Source organism: Erythrolamprus reginae, chromosome 2, assembly GCF_031021105.1.
Source record: "Erythrolamprus reginae isolate rEryReg1 chromosome 2, rEryReg1.hap1, whole genome shotgun sequence".
NCBI classification, from domain to species: domain Eukaryota; kingdom Metazoa; phylum Chordata; class Lepidosauria; order Squamata; family Dipsadidae; genus Erythrolamprus; species Erythrolamprus reginae.
This window is the reverse complement of record NC_091951.1, coordinates 163,640,254-163,666,295: the sequence shown is the minus strand read 5'-3', so window position 1 is coordinate 163,666,295 and position 26,042 is coordinate 163,640,254. Positions and strand designations below refer to the sequence as shown.

Here is a 26,042-nt window from a genome sequence, read left to right as displayed (position 1 = left end):
GGTCCCCAGCTTCTGTTCTGCAGAGGGGAAGCCAAAGCCCCCGCATGGGTTATACAGAGTGCCAGTGTTTGGGGCAAGGTGGGGGGTGGGGTCTTCCTTAACCCCCATTTCTTTGGTGGGGCTAAGAGGCCTGCCCAGCAGGGCTGATGTGTTGCGGAAGGTCTTGTCGAGGGAGACCAGTGGAGCCCCCCCCCCCGCTCCCATCCCCAGGGAAGGGGGTTCTGGCATCACTGCCACTGGCCTCTTCAGGGAGTGGAGGGAGGGGTCCATAGCACAGGGCTGGACAATGGCTGAAGACAGTTGACTGCAGCTTTCAGAATTCCTCAGCCAGGAATATGAAGAAGACAGTTTGAAAATTTAAAAGGGAAGGAAGGAAGGAAGGAAGGAAGGAAGGAAGGAAGGAAGGAGGGAGGGAGGAGGGAAAAGAAAAAGAAGAGAAAAAAGGAAAGAAATAAAAAGAAGAAAGAAAGAAAGAAAGAAAGAAAGAAAGAAAGAGGAAGGAAGGAAGGAAGGAAGGGAAAAAAAACCAAAAGAGAAAAAAGAAAGAAAAAGGGAAGGAAGGAAGGAAGGAAGAAGGGAGGGGGCCCCCAGACACTTAGGCTGTATGGGGCCCCAAAATTCCTGATGGCGGCCCTGTGTCTAGTTGACGGGACCTAACCAGACACTGGGATAAAAACCAAGAAATGACTTTCAAGACAATGATGTTGTTTTATTCATTTTTTTCCTAATCAACTTCAATCCAGACCTCATGATGCTTATATGGTAAGTATAGTTGAAAATTAGCTAAAGGAGGCTGCAATTCTTGCTGGTTACATAAAACACTCATTGGGGATGAAATGAATATTTTACTTCCTTCTGAAGCACTCACTCTGAAAATGGTCATGTTTAGGAGACTAAGGATGTGGGTTACATTTCCTTTTTTTGGTCACCAAATTAAATGAACCAACATTAAAATGTAATTTTAATCGATCATTGCTGTTTCTTTGATAGCTACTCTTCAAATAAGTGCAGCTTCATTTGAATATTTTATTTCAAAGGCCATTGGCCAACAGGACCATGTGCTTCCCTTCTCCAGGGGTTACTTCATTTTAAGTACAATCCCAGTGTGTTTTTAATTATCCTTGATCTTGCTGGCAGCTGCAAGAACAAATTTGGCACAACCTTGCAAGAAGATAGTGATATGCCAGTGATATCAGATTGGGAAATTGAAATAGGTAAATATGCAGCAATTGCAAAACTGACAATATATATAATAGAGCACTAACGAAAGTTAAGCAAGAATGACTTCAATATAAATTACACAGCAGGGCAAATGTAGACATCTGGACTATATCTTTTAGGAAGAAAGTTATGAGACCAATCAAAATAATATATTAATGGGTTTATTTATTTATATCACATTTTGATAAGCTTCATCTCATTATCTGAATCACTCTGGGCAAATATTAAAAATAAATACTAGCAATAGAATGTGCTAGTAAAAATACAAATATGTAGGCTGTGATAAGCAGCTGGAGAAATAAACAGAAGGAAAGGGGGGGAATGTATTACTAGGCTGTGTTTGTATTTCTGCCTTATTTAAGCGCAGTAGTTTTTGATGTGTGTTTTTTGTTTTTTGCATTATTCAGTTGTTACTATGAGTGCAGACATTTTTCGCTTTTTATTTCTTTATTCTAAAAATAAAAATGTCTTACATTTTTTAAAAAGTATGCTTGATCTTTTGGGAGAAATTAAAAAAAACAGTGTTGCTGTTGGTAGCTAGTGCATTGGTTTGATGTTATCAATAGAAGCTTGGTAAAAGGTTGCATCAACCATCTGAATTCTGCACATTGGAAACATTATAGTCTAACACATCAATAGAGAGAATCAGGTATGTGACTCACAAATCTACAACATAAACTCCTGCTGATTCTAAGGAGGATTGGGAGGAGAAAACCATCTGTTCCAAAGGTTTTTGATAATTTTTTTGATCTAAGCTGCTCAAAGGGTTTAATGAAAGGAGTAAGCCCCAGATGTAGCCATCAAACAAATATAGAGTAATAAGTAGGAGGTGAGGAAGGGAAAAACCACAAGTCCTGGCTTGTTGAAAGCCCCAATTATTTTCCCCTCCTTTCTCACTGTATGGTGACTTTTCTGAACTAAGGAAAAAATTGCAAAGTGTTCTATGCTGGTACCAAAAGGCTTAGTGGAGAAGGAAGACAGATGAAAATAGGAGAAAGAAAAGTCCTCACAAATTTAAAAAAGTCACATTGCCACGGAAAGAGTAATCCTCTTCATTATAATGCATAATGATTTAACACTCTACCATGGAAATGATTAAGTGCTTTAGTAATAGTAAATAGAAATAGAAATAATAAACTTTTAAAGCCTGGAACAGTTCTAGAGCAACTTCATTTCTTCTTATCATGAAACTGGGGTACACTAACCATATTTATTTTTAACAACATTAAAGGATGGCAAGCTCTTCCATGCTTGAATGTCTCCCATGATTACAGCTCATTAAGTGTGCCAACGGTGCTATAGTGCCATTCAGTACTCTTTGGAGCTCTTTATCTTCTATAATTTTCATGCTACAATAGCTCACAGGAGAATTTTAAAGGAAAAGGGCAGTTGGCTTCGCACAGCCTGCTGATTATTTTGTGTTTTTTTGAGATCCTATTACAGCACCAAATATCTCTCCATATCGTGCTTTTTAAAAAATTAATAATAAAATGTATCTAAAAGAATTACCTTAGCATCCTGAAATGCTAGGACGCTTAAAGCTCAAAACTGCAGGTGTGCAAATAGTTGCGGATGAACCATTTTGAATTTGAAACAGACTGTTCTGCCCTCGTGTGTTATCTCAATCAACCTGAATGACTCCTCATCTTGAAATTATCCTGTTTTGTTCATGCCTGAAGTAAAGTAATTTGAATTCTAGTCCCAATTGTAAGTCAGGACTACATGTATCTACTGATGATGACCATAGCATGGAAGATAGCAATTTGGAATATAGGAAATGTACTTATTAAATCATTGATTCATTCAATTTCTATAGCTGCCCATTTTAATCCAAATCAGCTTGGGCAGTGAACCATAGTTCCCTCTAAGCTGAGCAGTGAGCAATTGCTCACTTAAAAATCATCATCAACTCAGAGTTTTCCAAACCTGCCCAGAAGCCGAGAGGGAAAGAGTGAGAGGGAAGGAGAGAGAGAGGAAGAGAGAAACAGATAGAAAAAAGAGAGGAAGGAAAAGAGAAAGAAAAAGAATGGGAGTAAGGAAGAGAGAAAGAAAATCAAAATCTAGTTTGAAACTAGCTCAACTATTTAAGTGGCATTTTGATATTGATAGAGTTGCCCTATTATGAGCTCACTGTTATAGACACACAGTACAGTATTTTATTTTGAAATTCTCTGAGGCAAAACAGGGTGGGTTTTTTATTTATTTGTTTGTTTGTTTGTTCGTTTATTTATTTATTTATTTATTATTTCTGTGCCGCCCAGTCCCGAAGGGACTGCCACTCAGACACTATACTTTTCCGCCCACCCCCCCAAAAAATTAGAGGGAACACTGCAGTGAACAACAATACAACAAATTAAACCATAAAAACAATTGCAAACAATACATTTATGGAACTAAGAATTATAATAAAAATACATAGAAATTAGCAGTGCATCTAGGTAATGTGGCCCCATACACTTTCAGAATTTCAGGCTCATACAGACACCCAGGTATTTAGAGTGTTATGAAAGGCTAACAGTATTAGGGACATCCTGAGCTATTGAGCTATTATATTGCATAATAATAATAATATTGAATAACATTGAACTATTGAGAAGGTACTTCTCATGGTCCCTGCCAATTGACATTCCTTAGGCAATAGGACCTGCAGCACCCCCAATTTACTAGACCAAATTGCATGGAAAGAAACTATTATGAAGAGAAGGTCCTTTAGGTAACCTGATCCCAGGCCAGGCAATTAATCATAAGAGCAAGAATTAATAAATAAAATAAAAGGAAGAATAAAGGTATGTAATATGCCTGTGAAGCACAGAGACAGAGAGGTATGGCATAGAAATCTAATAGATAGATAGATAGATAGATAGATAGATAGATAGATAGATAGATAGATAGATAGATAGATAGATAGATAGATAGATAAAATCTAATTAAATAATAAATGTTATAGAAATTAAGATAACATTCTTATCTTTTGGAGTGGAGTAAATACAGGCAGGGAAGAGAAGGTATAGTTTTGATCATTATGAATGACAGGGCTGAGATGTATGTCATGAAATATGAAGTAGGATCATTCTAGCTGGTTGTATGAACGTAGGAACATGTAGGTTGATGAAAGTTGCATGTTATGCTCCTGTCAACAGAGTTAATTAGAGGTCAGGTTTGGAAAAACTAGTGCAGCATTCTAAATGAATGTGATCCCAGAAGGGAAAATAGTCTGTTAAGCAGTATAATGGACAGAGGGAAAAACAAAAGAGTATAGAAAATGTAATTGAGTTATTCATAAACGCAGTAAAGAGTTAGAATGGTGACTGATGAGTATTTTAGTCAAAAAAGGCCATAGTTTAAACCTAAGTCCATTTATATACACCCAGAGAAGAACAATTAATATAAATCAAAAAGCATGACTGTATTTACAATTTTAGATATATATATATATTTGAAAAACCTGCCGATCGAGTTCGGCGGGCTGTTTAAATCTGCCAATCGACTTCCTCAGAAACCCGCGATGAAGTGAAGCCGCAGTAGGTGAAGCGCGGTATAGCGAGGGACTACTGTACTTGTTTTCATCCCCCCATCCCATCAGAAAACTAAAATGGTGGAACCAGAATACACCTTTTCTGTTGCTATCCCAGTCCTGCGGAGAGTCGATCCACTGAGGTAAGATTGGCCTTTCCTTGTTACTTGCAGGAGGAATTTCAAACGATTTATCTTGTCAGGCCTTTTAGCCTACTGGAGGTTGTTGTCTACATTTATTACTTTTGTTCTTTTACGGAAGTTGTGTATTTTATACTCTTTTTTGTTTTTGTTTATTGTTAGAATAGAAATAGGATTAAACTACGGCATTAGAAGGCAGATTATTCATTCAACACAGCAACTGCAAAATGGATGAAATGAAAAAGGATGTAGAAGTTGCTCAGAGCAGAATGGAAAGGCTTATGTTACAAAAATGTTTGACATTTCACTAATGAGAAGTATGAAAAAAATGTTTGGTGGAATGATGAAATGAAAGAGGCTGTAAATGGGGAGTGATACATACAGGAGAATAAGTGCCCCCCCCAATAAGTATGAAACATACCATATTATACAATGTTATTATATTTTGCTGCTTGTTATTTTGTCTAGATGAAAGAGTGGATGTTGCTGAGAAACTATGAGACTTTTAGAACTGGAAAATCATGACCCAAGCATTAGATGGAATAGTTAAAATTAAAAATTAAAAAGTTAAAATGTGGATTTCAAAATTATCTGTGAGCCTTTGGAGGTTGGAAGATTTGTCTCCTGATAAGTCAGTTTAGAGCGATTGGATCATCTGAAGTTAGTTGGGGGAAAGATCAGAAGCAACATGAGAAAATATTATTTTACTGAAAGAGTAGTAGATCCTTGGAACAAACTTCCAGCAGACGTGGTTGGTAAATCCACAGTAACTGAATTTAAACATGCCTGGGATAAACATATATCCATCCTAAGATAAAATACAAAAAATAGTACAAGGGCAGACTAGATGGATCATGAGGTCTTTTTCTTCCGTCAGTCTTCTATGTTTCTATGTTTCTATCTGCCTACAATCAGTTCCCTTTTTAAAGAACTATTGGACTTCGTTGTCTTCTTGCAGGGATGGGGTCTTAACAGGACATTCTTGTGTGAAATGGTCAGATTCTGCAAAATGTACCTCAGTGCTAATTTGTTACATTTTTAGTGGAGTTTTGCTAACTCAATTATGGCATTTTGCTAGATCAGTTATGGAGGTCCTGTTTGTCACCATTCATGACTTAATCATTTCCAGGTTGGAATATTACCATCTTCTGCCTCATACATCCTGGCGGCCGGTCAGGTCCCACAGAGTCAGCCTTCTCCAGGTCCTGTCAGCCAGACAATGTTATCTGGTGGGGCCTAGGGGAACAGCCTTCTCTGTGGTGGCTCCAGCCCTATGGAACGAGCTACCCCTAGAGATTCGTACTTCCCCCACTCCTTTCCTGTGTTGGCACCCAGTTTTCGTGCTACACTGTTTGATTCTGATACCAAGAGGGACTTCAATGAGAAGGTCAGTCCACATAGGACATTTGAGACAATTTCTCCTCTTGTAGAATTGAAATGACAGAGAAAATGCTCTTGCTGTCAGAAAATCATCTCAGGACTTTTCTTTTTGGAATTATTTATTTATTTATTGGATTTATATGCCACCCCTCTCCGAGGACTCAATTACACTCAATCCAAGTAAGAAAAAACAGTATTTTTCCAAGGCTTTAACTTTCCTTCCCCATGTATGTATTTAATGGACTGGTTGAAATCTGCTTCTCAGACTATAGCCTACTGGAGTGGGGAGCCATAACTAATTTAAATAATAATAATGCCCAATTATTTGTTCCTGGACAGTTCCAATCCTCATAAAACCTTTCAATTCTGATTTAAAAGTAGAATATATTTTCTTGTTATTAAAAAAAAGATAAGGGCAGGGGTGGGCTGCTCTGGATTCTCCCGGGTTTGGGTGATCCTCTAGTGAAGATTCTATGCTGCTTGCTGAACCCCCAAATCCCACTTCTGACTGGCATGAGAACATGAGAAAATATATTTAATGATATAGTAAAGCAAAGACAGCTATTTCTCTGTGTAGACAATTTTTATTTTTAAATGTTCTTTTGCCACACTCAAGTAAACCCAACTTTGCTGTAATGCTACCTTTTCATCGATTATTTCAAGCTTGAATTGCTCTGCCTAGTATTGAGGAAAGGCAGCATTTCATGACAAATATTAGATAAAACCCTGAATGTCTAGAATGTGTAGATAGATGCAGGCCCTCAGCAGTAAACATTCTTAGCACAGCCTAGATTCACATAAAGGTGTTCTCCATTGATTTAATATAATTGAGGAGGAAAAAAGAACCCTGGTATACTTAACAATTGTACCATCCCCTCTTCTCCCATACTTACAGTGTCATTACTAGTAGCATCATCCATATTAACCTCAATAAAACATGTGCAGGCAGTAGTAAATGTATTGCCACAATCCTCCAGTCTTTCGAATATGGATTTCAGATATTCACATTACAAGGGTAGTTTAATAAGGTAGAATAGCTGGCTCCTGTTTCCTGCATCTATTGTCTTAAGAAATTAGACTAGATTAGATTAAATTGGGGTTTCCTTTTAAATTAACTTAAATATTAGATTTGTTTATATTGTTTTATTACTATTGTTAGCCGCCCCGAGTCTACAGAGAGGGGCGGCATACAAATTTGATTAATAAATGAATAAATGAATAAATAAATAAATAAATAAATAAATAAATAAATAAATAAAATAAATAAATAAATAAATAAAATGTAGCTTTCAGCCCAAAAGCAAGAATGACATGTAGTGATTCTTCTAAACTGAGTTATTTATTATTTCACACCTTGCTAGATTGAAGGCTCTACTATCTGCATCTACCATACATTCTGAGAACTATTGAGAAGGGTACCCTCTTTCTCTCACACATAGTATCTGGGCTGAATTGACTCTTATGTCTTTATGTACCACCTCCCTCCTGGGAATCCACCTCCACACTACATGCCATGAGAACCTGTTGAAAATAATATGCAGGAGTAAACTTCTATGTACAAAATGAAGTACAGGTTGATCTTATTTGTTGCATTCCAGCATATAACAGTCAGGCGGTAAGGAAAGCAAGTAGGATGCTTGGCTGCATAGCTAGAGGTATAACAAGCAGGAAGAGGGAGATTATGATCCCGCTATATAGAATGCTGGTGAGACCACATTTGGAATATTGTGTTCAGTTCTGGAGACCTCACCTACAAAAAGATATTGACAAAATTGAACGGGTCCAAAGACGGGCTACAAGAATGGTGGAAGGTCTTAAGCATAAAACGTATCAGGAAAGACTTAATGAACTCAATCTGTATAGTCTGGAGGACAGAAGGAAAAGGGGGGACATGATCGAAACATTTAAATATGTCAAAGGGTTAAATAAGGTCCAGGAGGGAAGTGTTTTTAATAGGAAAGTGAACACAAGAACAAGGGGACACAATCTGAAGTTAGTTGGGGGAAAGATCAAAAGCAATGTGAGAAAATATTATTTTACTGAAAGAGTAGTAGATCCTTGGAACAAACTTCCAGCAGACGTGGTAGATAAATCCAGTAACTGAATTTAAACATGCCTGGGATAAACATATATCCATCCTAAGATAAAATACAGAAAATAGTATAAGATGGACCAGGAGGTCTTTTTCTGCCGTCAGACTTCTATGTTTCTATGTTTCTATAACCATGGATAATGATGCCGCATGTAATGAAAAGTTGAGCCTAGGAGAACTGGGGAGCTAGATTCTAGAACTCTAGAAAATGACTAAAAAAAGAAAGAAACATGAAAGGAAAAAGCAGAAATAATTTGTTATTATTATAAATAATGATACTATTCTTTGGCCATTTCAGATATTATTTTTCCCTATTTTATTGCAAACAGAAAACTCAGAAAAAAAGATTATGTGTACTTATGTATTTCCCTGGGGAAGGTAAAATAAGAGGATGGTTAAAAGGGTCAGAATGCTCTAGATATTTGTAAACTGGGAAACTGATTGGAGTGAATGGCAGATGTTTACTTCACTATATATGTAAAACAGCAGGCAGACCAAAGCTACACTTGGGAATGTATGCATATCTTAAAGAATTTACTATTCTGATACAGAATTATCAATCATGGAAATGAGCAACTACAGCTAATAAAATCCCACCAGTGTATAAATTAAAATCACACCAATTACCTTGCACTTTCAAAGGTTGCAGAAGGTGACTTCCCAACAGCACCAAATCCAACACCAACAGCCAAACCCTCTGAAAAAGAGCAAGAAAGCTGGGGTTAATAATCCTGTAATTAGCTTGGCAGACAGATTGTTCTCTTCAAATATTTGGTTTATATTAAACTTGCAGAATAGCAACAGTTCTTACTAACGTAAAAGTCTACAATTTTCCTCTACCCTGGAAGTTATAAATGTTCTGGTATCTACAAAACACATTACTAGTTAAGATAGAAATTATTCAAAACAGAGACCAATAATGACATTAATGATGACTTCCAAAGAAGCCATTATTATACCCCCGTTGTGAGCATAAAACTCATATACATTTGATTATTCTGCTCTATAATTTTAAGCTTAAAATTTTACACAAGGCAAGGCACAACATTACATGCTGGAATTATTATTGTAGGTCAGCACCACAATTTGAGCCTAATACCAAAATATAAGCTATTATTAATCTTAAGGATCATGCAAGTTTCATCAAACAAAAAAAATCTAATACTGTACAGGATGACTCCTTATATGGAACCAATCTGTTTTAAAAGTTGGGAACAGTTATTCAAAGCAACACAATGATTGAACAATGATAATATAGAATGGACACAGATGAAGATGAAAATTACTCATCAGCACTCTAACTACTGCATGCGCGAAAGTAAAAAATCTCGCTGGAACATGGGTGGACCTGCGTCTCTGTGCACAATTTTACTATCTTCACAGGCGCAGCAGCATAACTCTGCTGAAACTCACGGGACCTGCAGAGCCGCGGAGGCGAGCCCGATTAGACATTCCGGCTAGTAGCCCACCACTGATACATTTGTGCATAAAATTGTATAAGAATATGTACATCTTTCATAACAAAATCCCAATTTCCATAACAAAATCACTGCCTTTATAATCCTTTATATGAAAAAATCCCATGATATAATTAAACTACCATATCTTATTATCGGCCATTATAACTAGGACTGATAATAACTTTATACTACATTCCAATGTAAAGCTACCTTGTCTACTGCGCAGATTTGCAGGACCAAATAGCCTAACCAAATTTGTAAGAGTTTTGCAGCGTGACTAGTATTATGAAATAATAATAATCCTGATCATTTGAACCAGCAGTTGGGATCGAGTCAAAATTGGGATACTAGCAGGAGGCGGATCCTGTCATAAAGAAATAGACTCAGTCCTCAGTGCTGACTGGATGAGGACAACCCATCATGACTGCTGGCTCCTCCCATGATGGAGAAAAAAACAGGAGCAAAATACAGCACACAACACAGAGTTTTTAGATAATTAACAGCGATTTATATACAACTAAATATATACATACATATATGTGGTAGATACCTTATCATTTTTTATATTTATGTTTGGGTATGTATATGTTGTTTGCTTTTTTAAAAAATATGATAGGGTTTTATGTGCTTTTTAATATTAGATTTGTTTTCGCTGGAATATTGTTTTTATTATTGTTGTGCGCCGCCCCGAGTCTTCGGAGAGGGGCGGCATACAAATCTAATAAATGGAATTGAATTGAATTGAATTATCATACAATTACGGACACTGGGAGAGCAATGAGATACATGATGAGAAAGAGAGAGAGACACAGAGAGAGAGAGAGACAGAGAGAGACAGAGAGAGACAGAGAGAGACAGAGAGAGAGAGACAGAGAGAGAGAGAGACAGAGAGAGAGAGAGAGAGAGAGAGAGAGAGAGAGAGAGACAGAGAGAGCCCTCCTCTAATGGCCACCTATGTATAGACACCCCTTAATATGGTAACAGTCTTGTGTAGACCCCATCAGTCTTAAACCAGCAATGCCAATGCTGAATCATTCCTATTGCATCAGCGTATAACCTTACAACAGCTATTAAATTCATGTTACCTGACAAAACTGTATTTAAGGTTGCTGTTCCACATCTGGAATGTCAAAGAGAAAAATACAAGGTATTTGTTTTTCAAGCAAACCCCAGATTTCCTTATTGGAAAAAAGCAGATCGACCTTTCCTAAAATGACTTTTGTCAGTAAAATCACTTTTGCTTTGTCAGCTTCGCTGATGTGAAAATTAGAATTCTTAGGACATGTTAACTCACAGTAGATGAAATTTGTTGTGAGCCAGGTTTTATATATTTTTTAAAGTTATTATAGTAAAAAAAACCTCAGCATGTCCTATTAAGACACCCTTCTGCCAGGTATATTTTCAGCTCTGCAGGGGATAAATCAGAACTGCTTTAATTACAATTGAATTATCTGTTAATAGGAAGAGAAAAGAAAAAAATTCGCCTTCAAACAGGTGCAGGAAATCAGACAATGTTTTGTGCTCACCAGAGATGAGTTTTGAAGTAATTCCTGCATAATTGGCTCGTTCTCCTTAACTCAATTATGGAAGCTTCTATTTTTTCCCCTTAGTTATATTCCCCCTCTCTCAATAGTGAATGTTCAAGGAATAATTCTTTGCCATGTAGAAAACATCGGTTTTTAAAAAAAATAATAATATGTTGACAGACTCTATTTACTAAGGAAAATAGGTGTGTCTATAATATGCAAATATACCAGATGGTTGAAAAGTGGGGGGGGGAGCATTGGAAGAATATTTGAAGGACAGTGAAGTAGATGCATTGCAGTTGGTATGTCTTGAAGCATTGCTGAGTACTCAAGAGATGAAAATGGCTTTCAAGAAAGACCAAATGAAGAAGAGGAAAAAGATATGGTAAAGAAAATATCACATAGCCAGTATGTAACAAAAATAGCAGGAAAAACAGATAATAGAATAGAATAGAATAGAATGTTATTGGCCAAGTGTGATTGGACACACAAGGAATTTGTCTTGGTGCATATGCCCTCAGCATACATAAAATAAAATATACATTTGTCAAGAATCATGTGGTACAACACTTAATGATTGTCATAAGGGTCAAGTAAGCAATGAAGAAACAATCAATATTAATAAAAATCTTAGGATACAAGCAACAAGTTACAGTCATACAATCCTAAGTGGGAGGAAAAGGATGATAGGAATGATGAGAAAAACTAGTAGAATAGAAGTGTAGATTTAGTAAAAAGTCTGACAGTGTTGAGGGAATTATTTGTTTAGTAGAGTGATGGCGTTCGGGAAAAAACTGTTCTTGTGTCTAGTTGTCTTGGTGTGCAGTGCTTTGTAGTGACGTTTTGAAGGTAGGAGTTGAAACAGTTTATGTCCAGGATGTGAGGGGTCAATAAATATTTTCCCCGCCCTCTTTTTGACTCGTGCAGTATACAGGTCCTCAATGGAAGGCAGGTTGGCAGCAATTGTTTTTTCTGCAGTTCTGATTATCCTCTGAAGTCTGTGTTGGTCCTGTTGGGTTGCAGCAGCAAACCAGACAGTTATAGAGGTGCAGATGACAGACTCAATGATTCCTCTGTAGAACTGTATCAGCAGCTCCTTGGGCAGTTTGAGCTGGCGCAGAAAGAACATTCTTTGTTGTGCTTTTTTGATGATGTTTTTGATGTTAGGTGACCATTTTAGGTCTTGAGATATGATAGAAACTAGAAATTTGAAGGTCTCTACTGTTGATACTGTGTTGTCTAGTATTGTGAGAGGTGGAAGGGTTTCTCCTAAAGTCTACCACCATTTCTACGGTTTTGAGCGTGTTCAGTTCTAGGTTGTTCTAGTCACACCAGAACTGGCAATGGCTAAAAGCAGAAAAAATTAAGACACTGGCTGCACAAGACTAAACCTTAAGAACAAATTCATACTAAATCAGAATTGAGAAGACATAAGCAGACAGCAAATGCCGCCTCTGCAAAGAAACTGAAGAAACACTGGATTCTGCTGTAACAAGATCATATAGACCAGATGTCGACTCGCAAAGCATTCCTGATCTGCTCCCAAGTTGCCATAGGCAGAGCGATGTGGAATCAATCCTCGCGGCTTCATTGAGGAACTTGCATTTTAGGTTTTTTTTAAAAAAAGCATATTCCAGCTGGCAAAGTCAAGGTCATCTCTAGGGTGACCCACGGTGGTCGGAGGTAGTGACTTCTACAACCCACAAAATTACTTTGTTGGGGAATGTGACTGATGGCATGACTTGGGGCAGAGGGGAAAACAGGATCAGAGCCAAGATGCAAATTAAGTGAGACTGGAGTTGGCTTCACTTGGTTCTTGCCAACATGATGCTCCTAAAAAATAACTGGATTTCTTTTGAAGCTTGGCTTGAGGCTCATAATTTGAGGAAGGCCATTTCGCCCTCCGGAGGCTTCAGAAAAGCTTTCTGAAAAGTGTGAAAAACAGCACAACAGGCAAACTGGAAGTCCCATTTTCCCAAACTTCTGGTATGCCTGTTGGGCCATTTTTTGTACTTTGAAGCTTCAGGGAAGTTTCCCTGAAGCCTCCAGAGGGCGAAATGGCCTTTCCCAAGGCTCAAAATCAGCTGGCCAGAGTGCCTATGCGTGCTGGAGCTAAACACAGGACAATGCTTCGTGTGCCCTCCTTATATGGCATGCATGCCATAGGTTCACCATCACTGGTCCAAAGGGAAAAGCTGTGGCTTTCCATATGTTACTGCATTATCATTATCTATGCACTCACAAAACAAAGGTCTGAAAAAATTGCACACCTCTATCTGCCTTTTGCTAATGATAAACAAGCCATGTACTTCATGCCATGTACTTATATTCAGTGTGACAAAGAAAAGACCCTAGATGCATTATTACTATAGAAATGCAGTTAGCATTTCTCCAGGCAGGAGATACATTCTGTGCCATTAGCCAGAAAAGCTATGCCATTTTAAAGAACAAAATATCAGCAAACTACTGATCAGAAAAAAGACAGATGCTTCAGTTGCCCAAAAACTGGCAAGAACAAAGGAAGGCAGTCTAAAAGCCATGGAAAAACCAGGCCAATTATCTGCTGGGAATTCCCAGGAGGAAACCTAGCAAGTAAAATACAAACTGCAGCTACCCACAATATAAAGAGGAGAAAACTGTGTTCAAGCAGAAGACACATGGTGAGAGGACAGCACGTTGGGCAAGAACTGCATAAAGAAAATGGAAACTCACATGTTACTAAGCGTGCTCCCAAAGTGTAAAATCAATTATGGATGGACTATAATGGCTTATTGTGCCACTCATGAATATATAAAATGAGGTGCTGGAAGAGGTTAAGCTAATTTATGCTGGAGAGAGTAATCGTCTCTTTTAATGACTCATGGAAAGGAAAAGTCAAAGAACAGAGGGAAAAATAATACATGGTGAGCCTGCCTGATGTTTCGCAATTAGCCTTTCTAAACCAATTATTTCTATGGGGCATGCGCTGAAGCAAAAATATTGGCAAAAATAGATGAAATCTCGCTCTCTCGCACATCATCACATGGGATTTGGCTGGCTACACATGCACAGAAGCCAAATCTCGGGCTGTCGGGCAAGCATGTGACCGATGGGCGCGCACACACAAAATGGCCTCCGAGGGAGCTCTGGTAGCAGGGAAGAAGAGCAGCCCTTCACTGATGGAAAGTATAAAATGATTAACAGTATCCTGCCAGAACAAATCTGGCCCCTCAGGTTGGACGACACTCAACATGATACTGAGGAGCAGTGAGGATCTTTCTGAGTAATAATGGTGTTTATGATGTGGCCAGATTAAAGCCTTCAAGACATCTTGTTGCTGATACTGCCATATGGGAACATAATAATAATAATAATAATAATAATAATAATAATAATAATAATAATAATAATAATAATAATATTTGTATGCCGCCCATCTCCGAAGACTCGGAGCGGCTCACAACAGAAAATAAAATTCTAAGCTGCAAAAATAGAATTGCAGTGCAAACATGGAATTTAAGAAGCGTGAATATGGAAGAGCTCAACACAACGAAAAATGAAGTGAAATAGCTACAATGCAAGATCTAAGCAATTGAGAATTGGTTACTTTGAGTCATAAGACAACATTGTTTACCCTCGAGGAATAGTTAGGATCCTTTAATGCAGATTGGAGCCCTACATGGAAAAGGAGATGCCAGATGTCAAGATGATTTAGGAAAATGCTGAGGAATGTGAAATAATATTGCTGATGCAGGTATGTGCTTCATTGATGGTAGAAAGGCTTTGAGTTATGTCAATCACGTTAAGGTGTGGGATGTGCTTAGAAAAATGGGAACCCCTGAACATCTCACCACCACTCTTTGGAGGAGGTTCTAACTTTGGGGAAAGTAGAAGGAAAGAGGACAATCAACAGCAAGATAGAGCGGTAATGGGTGCACTATTGGAAAACCTGAAGGACAGGTTAGGGGACAGGCTATCATGGACAAAACCTACCAAGGTGAATTCTACTGACAGTTGACATTGACTTGGTGGCACACAATTGATCAATCAAGAACTGTTGTCACACAATTAAAATATATCACTTAGGTTCACTATTTAAACCATTTAAATTGATCAGGGCAGCTCTTGGAAGTACTACTTAGATACCTGGGAAGATGACAGCAATCACTTTCCAAATTAGCTGCTAGAGTCATTAACCTCATTCATTTTTCCTCCTTTTTATTTGGGGGATGCATATAAATTGGGTTTAATTCTCCGGGGTTAAATTTTGAGAGGACTACTGTGAAAAAACTAACATCTTGCTGGGAATCAATTAAAGTGCCTCATTCACCTTCACCTGCTGGCTGGCAGATAATTTTGACAATTCCCAGTTAATGTCAAACAACTTCTGCTTTTTACAAAACAAATCTCTTTACTATATGAGTCATGAGTGGGAGCTCAATTCTAAAGCCTCTTGACTGATCATGGGAGAAAAAAACACACACAAAACAATTGAAATAAAATTTACGTTTAGATGTCGTGAAAGCAGACCTAGTAAGAGTTAACTTCTGCTTCATTTCAGTTTCAAAAATATTTTGAGGTTATAGACATTCAATAATACACTCACTTTTTTTCCTGAGCCTTACTCATCTATATTTTAATTCAGTGGGAAAGGCATTACAGAAAGAATGATTGCTCCAGCAGGAGGAAGATAGGGAAAATATATAATATTGTCCTCTATTTTTCCACTCATGCTGAAATTCCCATCAGTCTTCCACCCGCTGCAGTTTCAAAATCTGATGCATGTTGTTATTTCTTTTTAGAGAAGCACTTATTTGTAAAGTGACACTTCAGGGCCAAGTTGCCCATTATACAAATTTCCATGTAACACTTTCTCCTCAAGAAAAGGATTTTAAAAAATATATTACTGAATAGAAACCATCCAGACTGTCATCATTTTAAGTCTTAGAATTTCTCTCCAATCTAACTGTTCCCTCTCTCACCCCACCTTCCCAATAGAAATATATATGTTTCAAATTATCTTTTAGAAAGATAGGTAATGTTTCAAAATCTGGAATTTGGCTTGGGAGTAACAGCTCATGCAAAGGCATGGCTTTGTCAGGAATTATATGACATTTCAGTTTTCTAAATGCAAAATGAGAATAATCCTCATTTTAACATAACAAAGGAAGTTTCATGTTTACACAGAGAAATCAATAATCAAGTAGTGTGTCCAAATCAAGCAAAAGGAGAAGTATCCCCCCCCAAAAAAATATCTAAAGATAAACTACTGATTTAGAATGCTAGCAGACAATATACCTGACACAGCTGACCTTTAAAAAGTTATTGTACCTTATCAGCACTTGGAAGGGAGTTATATGTCAGGAATACAAATCAAACTGGGAGGTTTGGGGGTGAATATTAAAAGATTAGGACCAATTATTTCTCTACCATTTCCCAGAAAAAATGAGTCCTCAAGGAGTGGACAGCATATAAATTCAATTAATTAAATTAAATTAAAGAGCTCAACTTTAATAACCTTTACTTCCACCACTGCAAACTTTGTTTGCATAACTATTATTTTTCTTCCATTTAATAGCGCCTAATTCTCTGACGCCACCTGCAAAAGCAGTTGTCTTTGAAGTTTTTTTTCCAGAAGTGGTTTGCCATTGCCTCCTTCCTAGGGCTGAGAGAGAGAGAGAGACCAGCCCAAGGTCACTCTGATCTGCTTTCTAGAATGATGCCTTAAGCACTGCACCAAACTGGCTCTCACATAATTGAGAGAACCATTATATTGGTTGCAAACAAACACCCTGAACCTCTCTTCATTAGGCTGATTTCCATCACCTGCAGCACATCCTGCCCTATAATTCCCTGGGAAAAAGGCTTAATTAGAAGTATTCTTTAAGCAAATACTACCAAACCTACATACATCAAGAATATGTTTGTGTGTATAGATTGCTTAATTTTTAAAGGCACCATTTTAGATCCTTTCTGGTATAGTCACCTGTTGTGGTTAGCTCTGGCCCAGCTCCTGCCCCAAGGAATGTGCAGGTGGATGTGGGGGAAACATCCACATGCCACTGGCCTGTTTTGCTCCCGATGGAATCTGCCAACGAAGCCTCCTCTGACCAAGGAAGTGTGACTGACAGGGAAGAGGGGAGTGTGGCAGACAGCCCAGGAGGAGATAAATCATCTGTATCATCCCTGGATTCTGAACAAGAATTAATGACACATCCACGCATGCGTAGAGTGATGCATAGGAGACAACAACTGAAGGATTATTACAAGAGAAAATGAGGCCACTTGTGGTTGGGTGGGGCTGCTGTAATTAGTGCTACAGATAAAAGTGCAGCTTGGTGTTTTAGCCTCATGGCAGTTTATCTGATTCATTGTTTCATCAAGATCATGGTTTTTGTGCTGGTCAAGATTGCGTGTGGACTCTCTGGACTTTAGAATTGGACTCAATTTCCCAGTTATTGTGTGAGTAATTGGATTGCATTTAACCTGTGCCTTGTGTGTACCAGAAAATCCCTTTGACATTTAAAAAGGGAGCTGTTTCTGTTTTTCTGTTTATTAAACCTTTTGGGTTTTCCTTTTATCGTGTGGTGTGTGTCTTCCTGGACTAATTACCCTGTAATTACAGGCAGTTGAAACACACCGGCAGTTACCATAAAATCATGCAATCCAAACTGCATTTAAACACATAAGGGTAATTTAAATATGCTAATTAATATAGTACCAATAAGACCACTGGATATGGACTGCAAAGGTATGGCTGACTAGTAGATGGCAGCTAGGAAATATACTGTATAAAACCAGCTCTTTGTGCATTCAGTGCTAGTGTCTATAAAAATAAAGTTTATATTGGTATAAGATATATACTGTATTTTTCAGATTATAAGACGCACATTTTCCCCTCTAAAAGAGGCTAAAAATTTGGGTGCATTTTATACTCCGAATGTAGCTTTTAACTAAGCTGTTTTTTAAAGTCCTAACAAGGTGCTAACACAATCTTCTGTGCTTTGCTAACTAAGCGATTTTCCCTTTGCTTGCTTCTTTCATTGCTGCTCCCTCCGACAATCAGCTGACTTTTTTCAGCTGACTAACAGTGAAACAATCTTCCTGCTTTGCTAGCAAGCAATTTTCTGCCTTTTTTCAGCCCTAATGAGTTGCTAATGAGTGAAGCCATATTCTGTGCTTTGCTAGCCAAGCGATCTTACCTTTGCTTGCTTTTCTCACTGTTTTTCTCTGAAGAGAGAGAAAAGTGAAGTTTTAAGAAACATATTTTTATCCCCAACCAGGGGATAAAAAGCAAGCACATGAACTCAAAACCAACAAACTAATGTGCTGAAGCTGACCAGACTAAAGACAAGCCAGATTAATACCTGGTAGGCAGATTTATTTTTTTCCCTATTTTCCTCCCCCAAAACTAAGGTGCGTTTTATACTCCAAAAATACACTATTCTAAATTTCAAAAAAACCAGAAATCTGATAATGCACAATGGAATTTTAATTCACATACCATATGGCTTCTTTTCTGAAGATACCACTGGAAGATCATTAGTAGAAGGGTGAGCCTCTACCTATTCATGAGATCTTAAAGAAAACACAGACACACTTTGAATCTAATGTCCCTGGTCTCTCCAAGCCAAGCCAGGAGATCTGACAAGTTTTCTACTGTTTCTTTATGAGACCATGAATCCCCTTTTATTCCTTTCAGGTCGTCATAATTAGAGAGCATTATGAGGCTTGGGACTTTCAAACCCTTATTTCCACCAAACCTGTGTATCTAATTCAGCAGGCTTAATTCTTGCATAGGAAATGACTTTTTTTCATACTATTCAAACAACAGCAAATATCAAGGTGCATAAATAATGGTAATCCAGCTTCCCAGCCAGCTCTGCTCCACGACCATGGACTTTCATACCCAATAATATTGTGACTACCTGACTTCAGAGATTTAGCATGGTAAAGAAGATATACATTTTAATGCACTTCAGTTATCATATCAGCTAACAATAGTTCTGTGTTGAAATTGGAAAGAACTTCACCTGCTTTTCACGATCAACCTATAAAGCATTGAAGTATGCATAGTACGTGTAGCTTCAACATCCTGTTCGTCCATTCTAAATTACAGCTAGGTTTTGAGATAAGAAACTGCTTATCTAAAAAGCATATATTCTACCTGCCTATTATTGTCACCTTGGCAAGAGAACAAAGACATCTGAAGCTCACTAACTTACTGCAGCCTTATCAGCTCTGGCAACACAACAGACAAGGAATTGTAAATAAAAACATACTTGCCAAAATGTGCTTCTTTTGCCAGAGATTTTATGTCAGAGTAAGCATGCTGCAGAAACATAAAACCATTTTACATGCATTTCCCCCATTATGGAAAAGAAAGATCATCTTTCTTTTCCAAATATGTAGAACAGCCTCTGGCAGAGTAAAACTAATGTCTTTCACATTAATGATAATTATTTCTATTCATCAGAAAGAATCTAATATCTAATGCACTAAAAATTATAGATGTTTCCAGCTGCTGCTTGCAGGCACCTTGTGATAAATGGCATCTAACAAGCATCCCTTTATAGCGTTCGCTTATTCAGAGTAGCTGCACAAAGAATGTCTTTTTTTAATTAACATTTTTATTGATTTTTATAATATAAAACACACACACAACATATAACATATAACATGTGCTCAGTGATTGTGCCCACCACCAGACAATCAATCATACCCCACCACCAGTTGGGGGTATTTCTTGTACAAATCATTTAAACCCAAGAGTGAAATATTTCTGGCTAGTCATAGAAATAACTACAACAACAAGAAGAAGACTTATTTTCAAAATCCTTTAATTAAAAAGACTGGAAAGTATTCCAGAATGACCTCTTTAACTCTGGTATCATATTATATTAATATTCCTTTAAAAATCACACGTATTAGCAACAGCAATAGCTTTTAGATCAGTGGTTCCCAAACTTTTTCAGTCCACTGCCCCCTTGGTGCTACAAACTCATCCTCACCCCTCCCCATCCCCACCACCCTCAGTTGGTCAGGTGACCGGATGGGTGTGGCTAACTTGTAAAATGTGATGAAATTCACTTAACAACACTCTTGCTTAGCAACTAAAATGTTAGGCTCAATTGTGGTCATAAGTCTTTCTTTCTTTTTTTTTGCTTTCCTTTTTCTTCTTCCCTCTCTTCCCTCCCTCCTTTCCTTTTCTGTTTGTCTTCCTTCCTACCTATCATCTTCTTTCTTTCTTTCTGTCTTCCTTCCTTCCTACCATCTTTCTTTCTGTCTGAGTGTCTGTCTTCATTCCTAAGAAGTAACCACTGTTTTAGACATATACTTATATATGCGGGCAGGCAGGCAGGCAGGCAGGCAGACAGACAGACATGTTGCATGTAAAAGTTATTTTCTTCCTAACCTGAAAGGACATCATATTAATAAACTTCGCCAGCCATTTCATGTCTCCTTCCCACATTGTGGCATAGCAGGTGGCAGTATTTAGTTGACCTTGGCTGATGTCAAAAGAACTGACATGTTCATATTTGAAGGAAGACCACTAGGGCCATGGCGGCAAACCTATGGAATGTGTGCCTGAAGTGACACATAGAACCATCTGTCACTGGACGAGCAGTCTCACTGGCTCCTCTTCCGCATTCCTGTGCATACACATGTGCACTGGTCAGCTGGCCTTCTTGTGGGAGCACCGAAACCTGAAAAAGCTGCTTTCTAGTGCACATGTGTGCTCTAGCACCCAGACTTCCAGGCTTCGGTGCTCTTGCATGCATGAAGGGCAGTGAGGCTGCACGGTCTAGGCAAAATGGTTTTGAGTGCCATTTCCAGTATGCAGGTTGGCATGCGGTGATGTAAATGATTATCCATCACTGCGCTAGGGTATCTTGGACTATGGGCTAGACTTGGAAATTTAAAATCCAGGATGAAAGTAATGGCTAATTGCTTCTCAATTAAACTGAGGGGACTCATTACTTTTACCTTACTTTACATTATTTTTTCTACGTACATTTATTTAAACTAGCTAAATGCATCATCAGCATGATTAAATTATCAACTGGAGATTGGTGTTTTCTTCTCCCTAGCATTGCTTTCTAATTGGCTGTAATAATGTTCTAGAGTTAATACTCTGTAACATGCATGCTGAAGGCATAAGATACTTTAGTTATGTTACTTAAGAGGACCTCTGGGTTACGAATTCAAAATAACAGCTTCAGTGACTAGAACCAATATTAAAAAACTGGACTTAAAACAAAGATGTAATTGAGTTCAGGAATAAGATTGAGACAACGTTTTAAATGCAATGGAAATAACCTGAACACCTCATTTGTCACCCCACAGACACATGTGCAAGTACTTCCATTTTTGCTACTGCTATACTTTATCTGTTTGCTACCTCGGTGGAAAACAAGCCATCCATCATAAATAGTGTCTATAAAGACACTTCTCTGGCATTGAGGTATTCAAGTAGTGCTACCTCTACCTAAGAACGCCTCTACTTACAAACTTTTCTAGATAAGAACCGGGTGTTCAAGATTTTGTTTTGCCTCTTCTCAAGAACCATTTTCCCCTTACAAACCCAAGCCTCCGAAACTGTAACCGGAAAAGGCAGGGAGAAGCCCCTGTGGGGCCTCTCTAGGAATCTTCTGGGAGGAAACAGGGCCGGAAAAGGCGGGGAGAAGCCTCTGTGGGGCCTCTTTAGGAATCTCCTAGGAGGAAACAGGGCTGGAAAAGTTGGGGAAAAGTCTCTGTGGGGCCACTTTAGGAATCTTCTGGGAGGAAACAGGGCCGGAAAAAGCGGGTAGAAGCCTCTCTGGGGCCTCTCTAAGAATCTCCTGGGAGGAAACAGGGCTGGAAAAGGTGGGGAGAAGCCTCCCTGGGGCCTCTCTAAGAATCTCCTGGGAGGAAACAGGGCTGGAAAAGGTGGGAGAAGCCTCCATGGGGCCTCGCTAGGAATCTGCTGGGAGGAAACAGGGCACCAACCCTCGCTGTGGTTTCCCCAATCACATGCATTATTTGCTTTAACATTGATTCCTATGGGAAAAATCGCTTCTTCTTACAAACATTTCTACTTAAGAACCTGGTCACTGAACAAATTAAGTTCGTAAGTAGAGGCACCACTGTACTTACTGACAAAAAGATTACAGGAGCAAACTACACAAAAGTAAGAAAGAAGGCAAGAGAAATCAATAAAGATTCACCAATGAAATGATTCTCCTTCAGTCAGAGGATCAGTTAAAAGCAGAGGTGGGTTCCTACTAGTGTGCACCGGTGGGTAGTCCGGTAGTGGCCTGCCGATTGCGCAATTTGCTCCTAACAGCTCTGGTGTTGTCTTTGCCAGGCGGCCATTTTTTCCTCCAATTTTTGGGTTTTTTTTGCTTCTGCGCATGTGTGGAAGAAAAATCACACGAGGGATGAAATTGTGATGTGTGCGCAGCACACCGGCATGAAGATAAGAGGAATGTGCTGCTGGTTAAAACCAATGGTTGTAAAAAGTCACTTTACGAAACTAATATATTATCACATTCAAAAAAACAAATTGAGGTGACATAATATAATATAAGAACTTCTGGGCAATAGGAAGTAGTCCCTCTTACAAAATCATTAACAGAAATGTGTCCTTCATGTTGTCTCTTTACTAAATAAGAAAACAAAATACAGATAAGAATCTTTTCAGTTATCTCTTACTAATGCTAAGAAATAAAAATAATTCTGAGAAATAATTTTCCTTCATTTCTTTAAATACCAATAGTTTTCCAAGAATTTGAAAGCCAACACACTCTTTTAAACATACGGTGGAACCTCTGTTCATGAATGTTCAAGGACTTTGGTTGCAAACCGATTTAGTCGTGACTGGAAGCGACCAGTCAGCATGACTCCATAAAAATGGCACAGAAAACAAAATCACCGCAGCTGTGTTTAATCGCTACCCAAGGATGTGTTTGCGACCTGAGTGAAACATTTACTGGATATTTTGCTTGGCACCCAATTTGGTCGTGGCTGGAAACATTTGTGATCCAAGGTTACAGTGTAATGTGATGTGGAATAATGACTTTGCTCGACAAGCAATTAAAGATCGTCCTCGACCTGCGACCACAATTGAGTCCAAAGTTTATATTGCTAAGCGAAACATTTGTTATTTTGCCCCATTTTATGATCTTACTTGTTGCAGTTGTTAAGTGAATTGCTGCAGTTGGTAAGTTAGTAGCATGGTTGTTAAGTGAATTGACTTGGCTTTTACAAAATTGAGAAAGTCAATAGCTATTGACTTTGCTTATCAGAAGGTTACAAAATGGACCTCTAGCACATGACCTTGGGACACTGCAACCATCATAAATATGAGTCAGTTGCCCAGCATCTGAATTCTGTTCATGTGACCAAGGGGATACTGCAAGGGTTTTAAGTGTGAAAAAGGGTCATAAGTCATTTTTTCAGTGCTGTTGTAACTTTGAACGGTCACTAAATGAACTATTATAGGTCGAGGACTACCTATATATAGGGGCTGCTGGGAGTTGCAGTTCAGCAACATCTAAAGCAGTGATGGCACATCCTATTACACACATATCAAAGGGGAGATGCTACAATATTTTCAGCAACGTGTCAGCATTCACCAACACCCAACAACTATTCCTGAAAGCATGCCCCATTCTCATGTGATTTTCGAAGGCTGTGAAAGGCCATGGAAGAGCATTCTTCCAAACTGCTTCAAGAATAAAGGCCTCCTGAGATCAGAGGCAGGGTGAGGGGGCCTATCAACCTAAAGATTGCACTGCCTTAATGGATGCAGTGCATGGCAAGTGCTGGGAAGCACTGAGCCACAGAGTAATCATGCTGTTCCCCAAGGACTGCATGCCTTGGGGCATGGTGTGAGTCAGCCATATTGTGGGCAGTGATGATGCTAGGGCCAAAATTGAAGTTTGGATCTTAACTTTAGGCCAATTTTGGTGTAGATGCTGAGTGTCACTGTTTAGGTAGAACCAGATGAGGGTGAGATAGAGAATTGTTTCTCTTTTATATGGGGAGACATGACAGCAGAATCAAGTTTATTTTATTTTATTTATTTATTTGTTTTGTCAAGTACGTATGAGTGGTATACAAAGATATAACAATGTTTATATACATGATACTAGTAAGAGAGAAATGTTAGGACAGGGGATGGAAGGCACACTGGGGCACTTATGCACACCCCTTAAGTTAAGACGTTTCCTGAATTTTCAACACTCTAAGCCCAAAATGTTCACCATCACTCTTTTAGAGGTTCTTTGCTTTTGTTCTTGAATAATGTTACTCAACCTTGGCCAGTTTTAACATATAGAATCCCACAACAATTATATGAGAGTTGAAGTCTACATGTCTTAAAGTTGCTATGGATGAGAATGCTACTCTAGAACAGGGGTCTCCAACCTTAGCAACTTTAAGACTTGTGGACTTCCAACTCCCAGAGTTCCTCAGCCACTTTTCCAACCTTTGGTTTAAAAGATTTCAATATACTGGCTGGCTCATATGCAAGGAAGTGGGCTCACTGCCCAAGCCATTTTCTCCTCTGTAATAACAAATTAATTATCCTCCTATGTTTTCTTGTTTGCATGTCCATGTAGAGTAAGCTTGTTAATTTGCTTAGATTTTAAGATTTGTCTGAGCTAATTATTCCTTCAGGGTTTGCAAGTATAATATTCTCCAAATGGTAAAAAGCAATTGTCTGAGGGTGTGCTATATGAATGCTTCAAATTTTCTGGGTAATGCTAAGAAGATACCGTTCTCTGTTAATATGCCTAGTTTTACACCATCAGGGAACCTAAGTATCAGTCCAAAGCCGTTTTATTTGAGATCTTTGGCCTGCCACATTTTATTTTATTCTGCTATGCATTTACTGCTGTGGGAAAATGGGAGGGGTGGGATGGTGTGAGAATTGTATGTAGGCATAACAAATTATTTCTAGAAAGACAAGGTCAAAGACAAGGTTTCAACTGGGGTGTGTGTGTGCGTGTGTGTGTGTGAGAGAGAGAGGGGGGGGGGAGGGAGAGAGAGAGAGAGAGAAACCCGGAGGTCGTCAAATTTGGGTTTCACCCAGATTTACCAACATGGCTCTGTTAATAAATTAGAACTTTGAGAAATACTTTGCCTCGGACTCTGATTTAATTTGGATGCTATTTGGAACCCTGACATTAAGATAGTGAAATGTTATATTCGCAGAACAACTAATTTCTAGTTAGTCCAAACTATAAAACCTGATGATAATAACAAATATTAGGTATCTGAATAATGTACCTGCAAACAAGACTATTTTGTTTTAGTTCATTAAGATCTATATTAAGATTGTTGTTTAAGAAATGCTTAAAAATAAAACAGCAGATATAAGAGTGTATGATTTATGTGTGCATACGTTAAAAGACTTTATTGTCTACACACACAAACTGTGTATATGTTTTTCCCAGTCATGAACATATCACCATCTGCAGAATATATTCTCAACAATAAAAGGAAAAAATAGGAAAACGCATACTGATTATACTGCTGAAATCACTGTTCCCTCTTGTTCACAAATTTTCCCATTCAATTAATGGCATGTGGCTGCTGCTTGTATGTCAGGGAAACTGCTTGCATGAGAAGCTGCCACATCTGACAGTTACATAAATTAAGTAGAAAGAATAAAATGGAGGCAATTAAGGGGGAAAAATATTCTCACAAATACTGCTGCTATAGCAACCTGGGAAATGGACAGAA

General features: G+C 38.3%; 1 protein-coding gene across 2 annotated transcripts in view; it reads right to left on the bottom strand.

Annotated features, from left to right (window-relative positions):
• SLC39A11 (solute carrier family 39 member 11) overlaps positions 1-26,042 on the bottom strand; it is a 366,224-nt gene that overhangs the window by 54,410 nt on the left and 285,772 nt on the right. For both annotated transcript variants that reach the window (XM_070740259.1, XM_070740260.1), the window contains exon 7: positions 8,975-9,044. In XM_070740259.1, the coding sequence (XP_070596360.1) occupies positions 8,975-9,044 (70 nt within the window). The remainder of the gene's footprint in view (positions 1-8,974; positions 9,045-26,042) is intronic.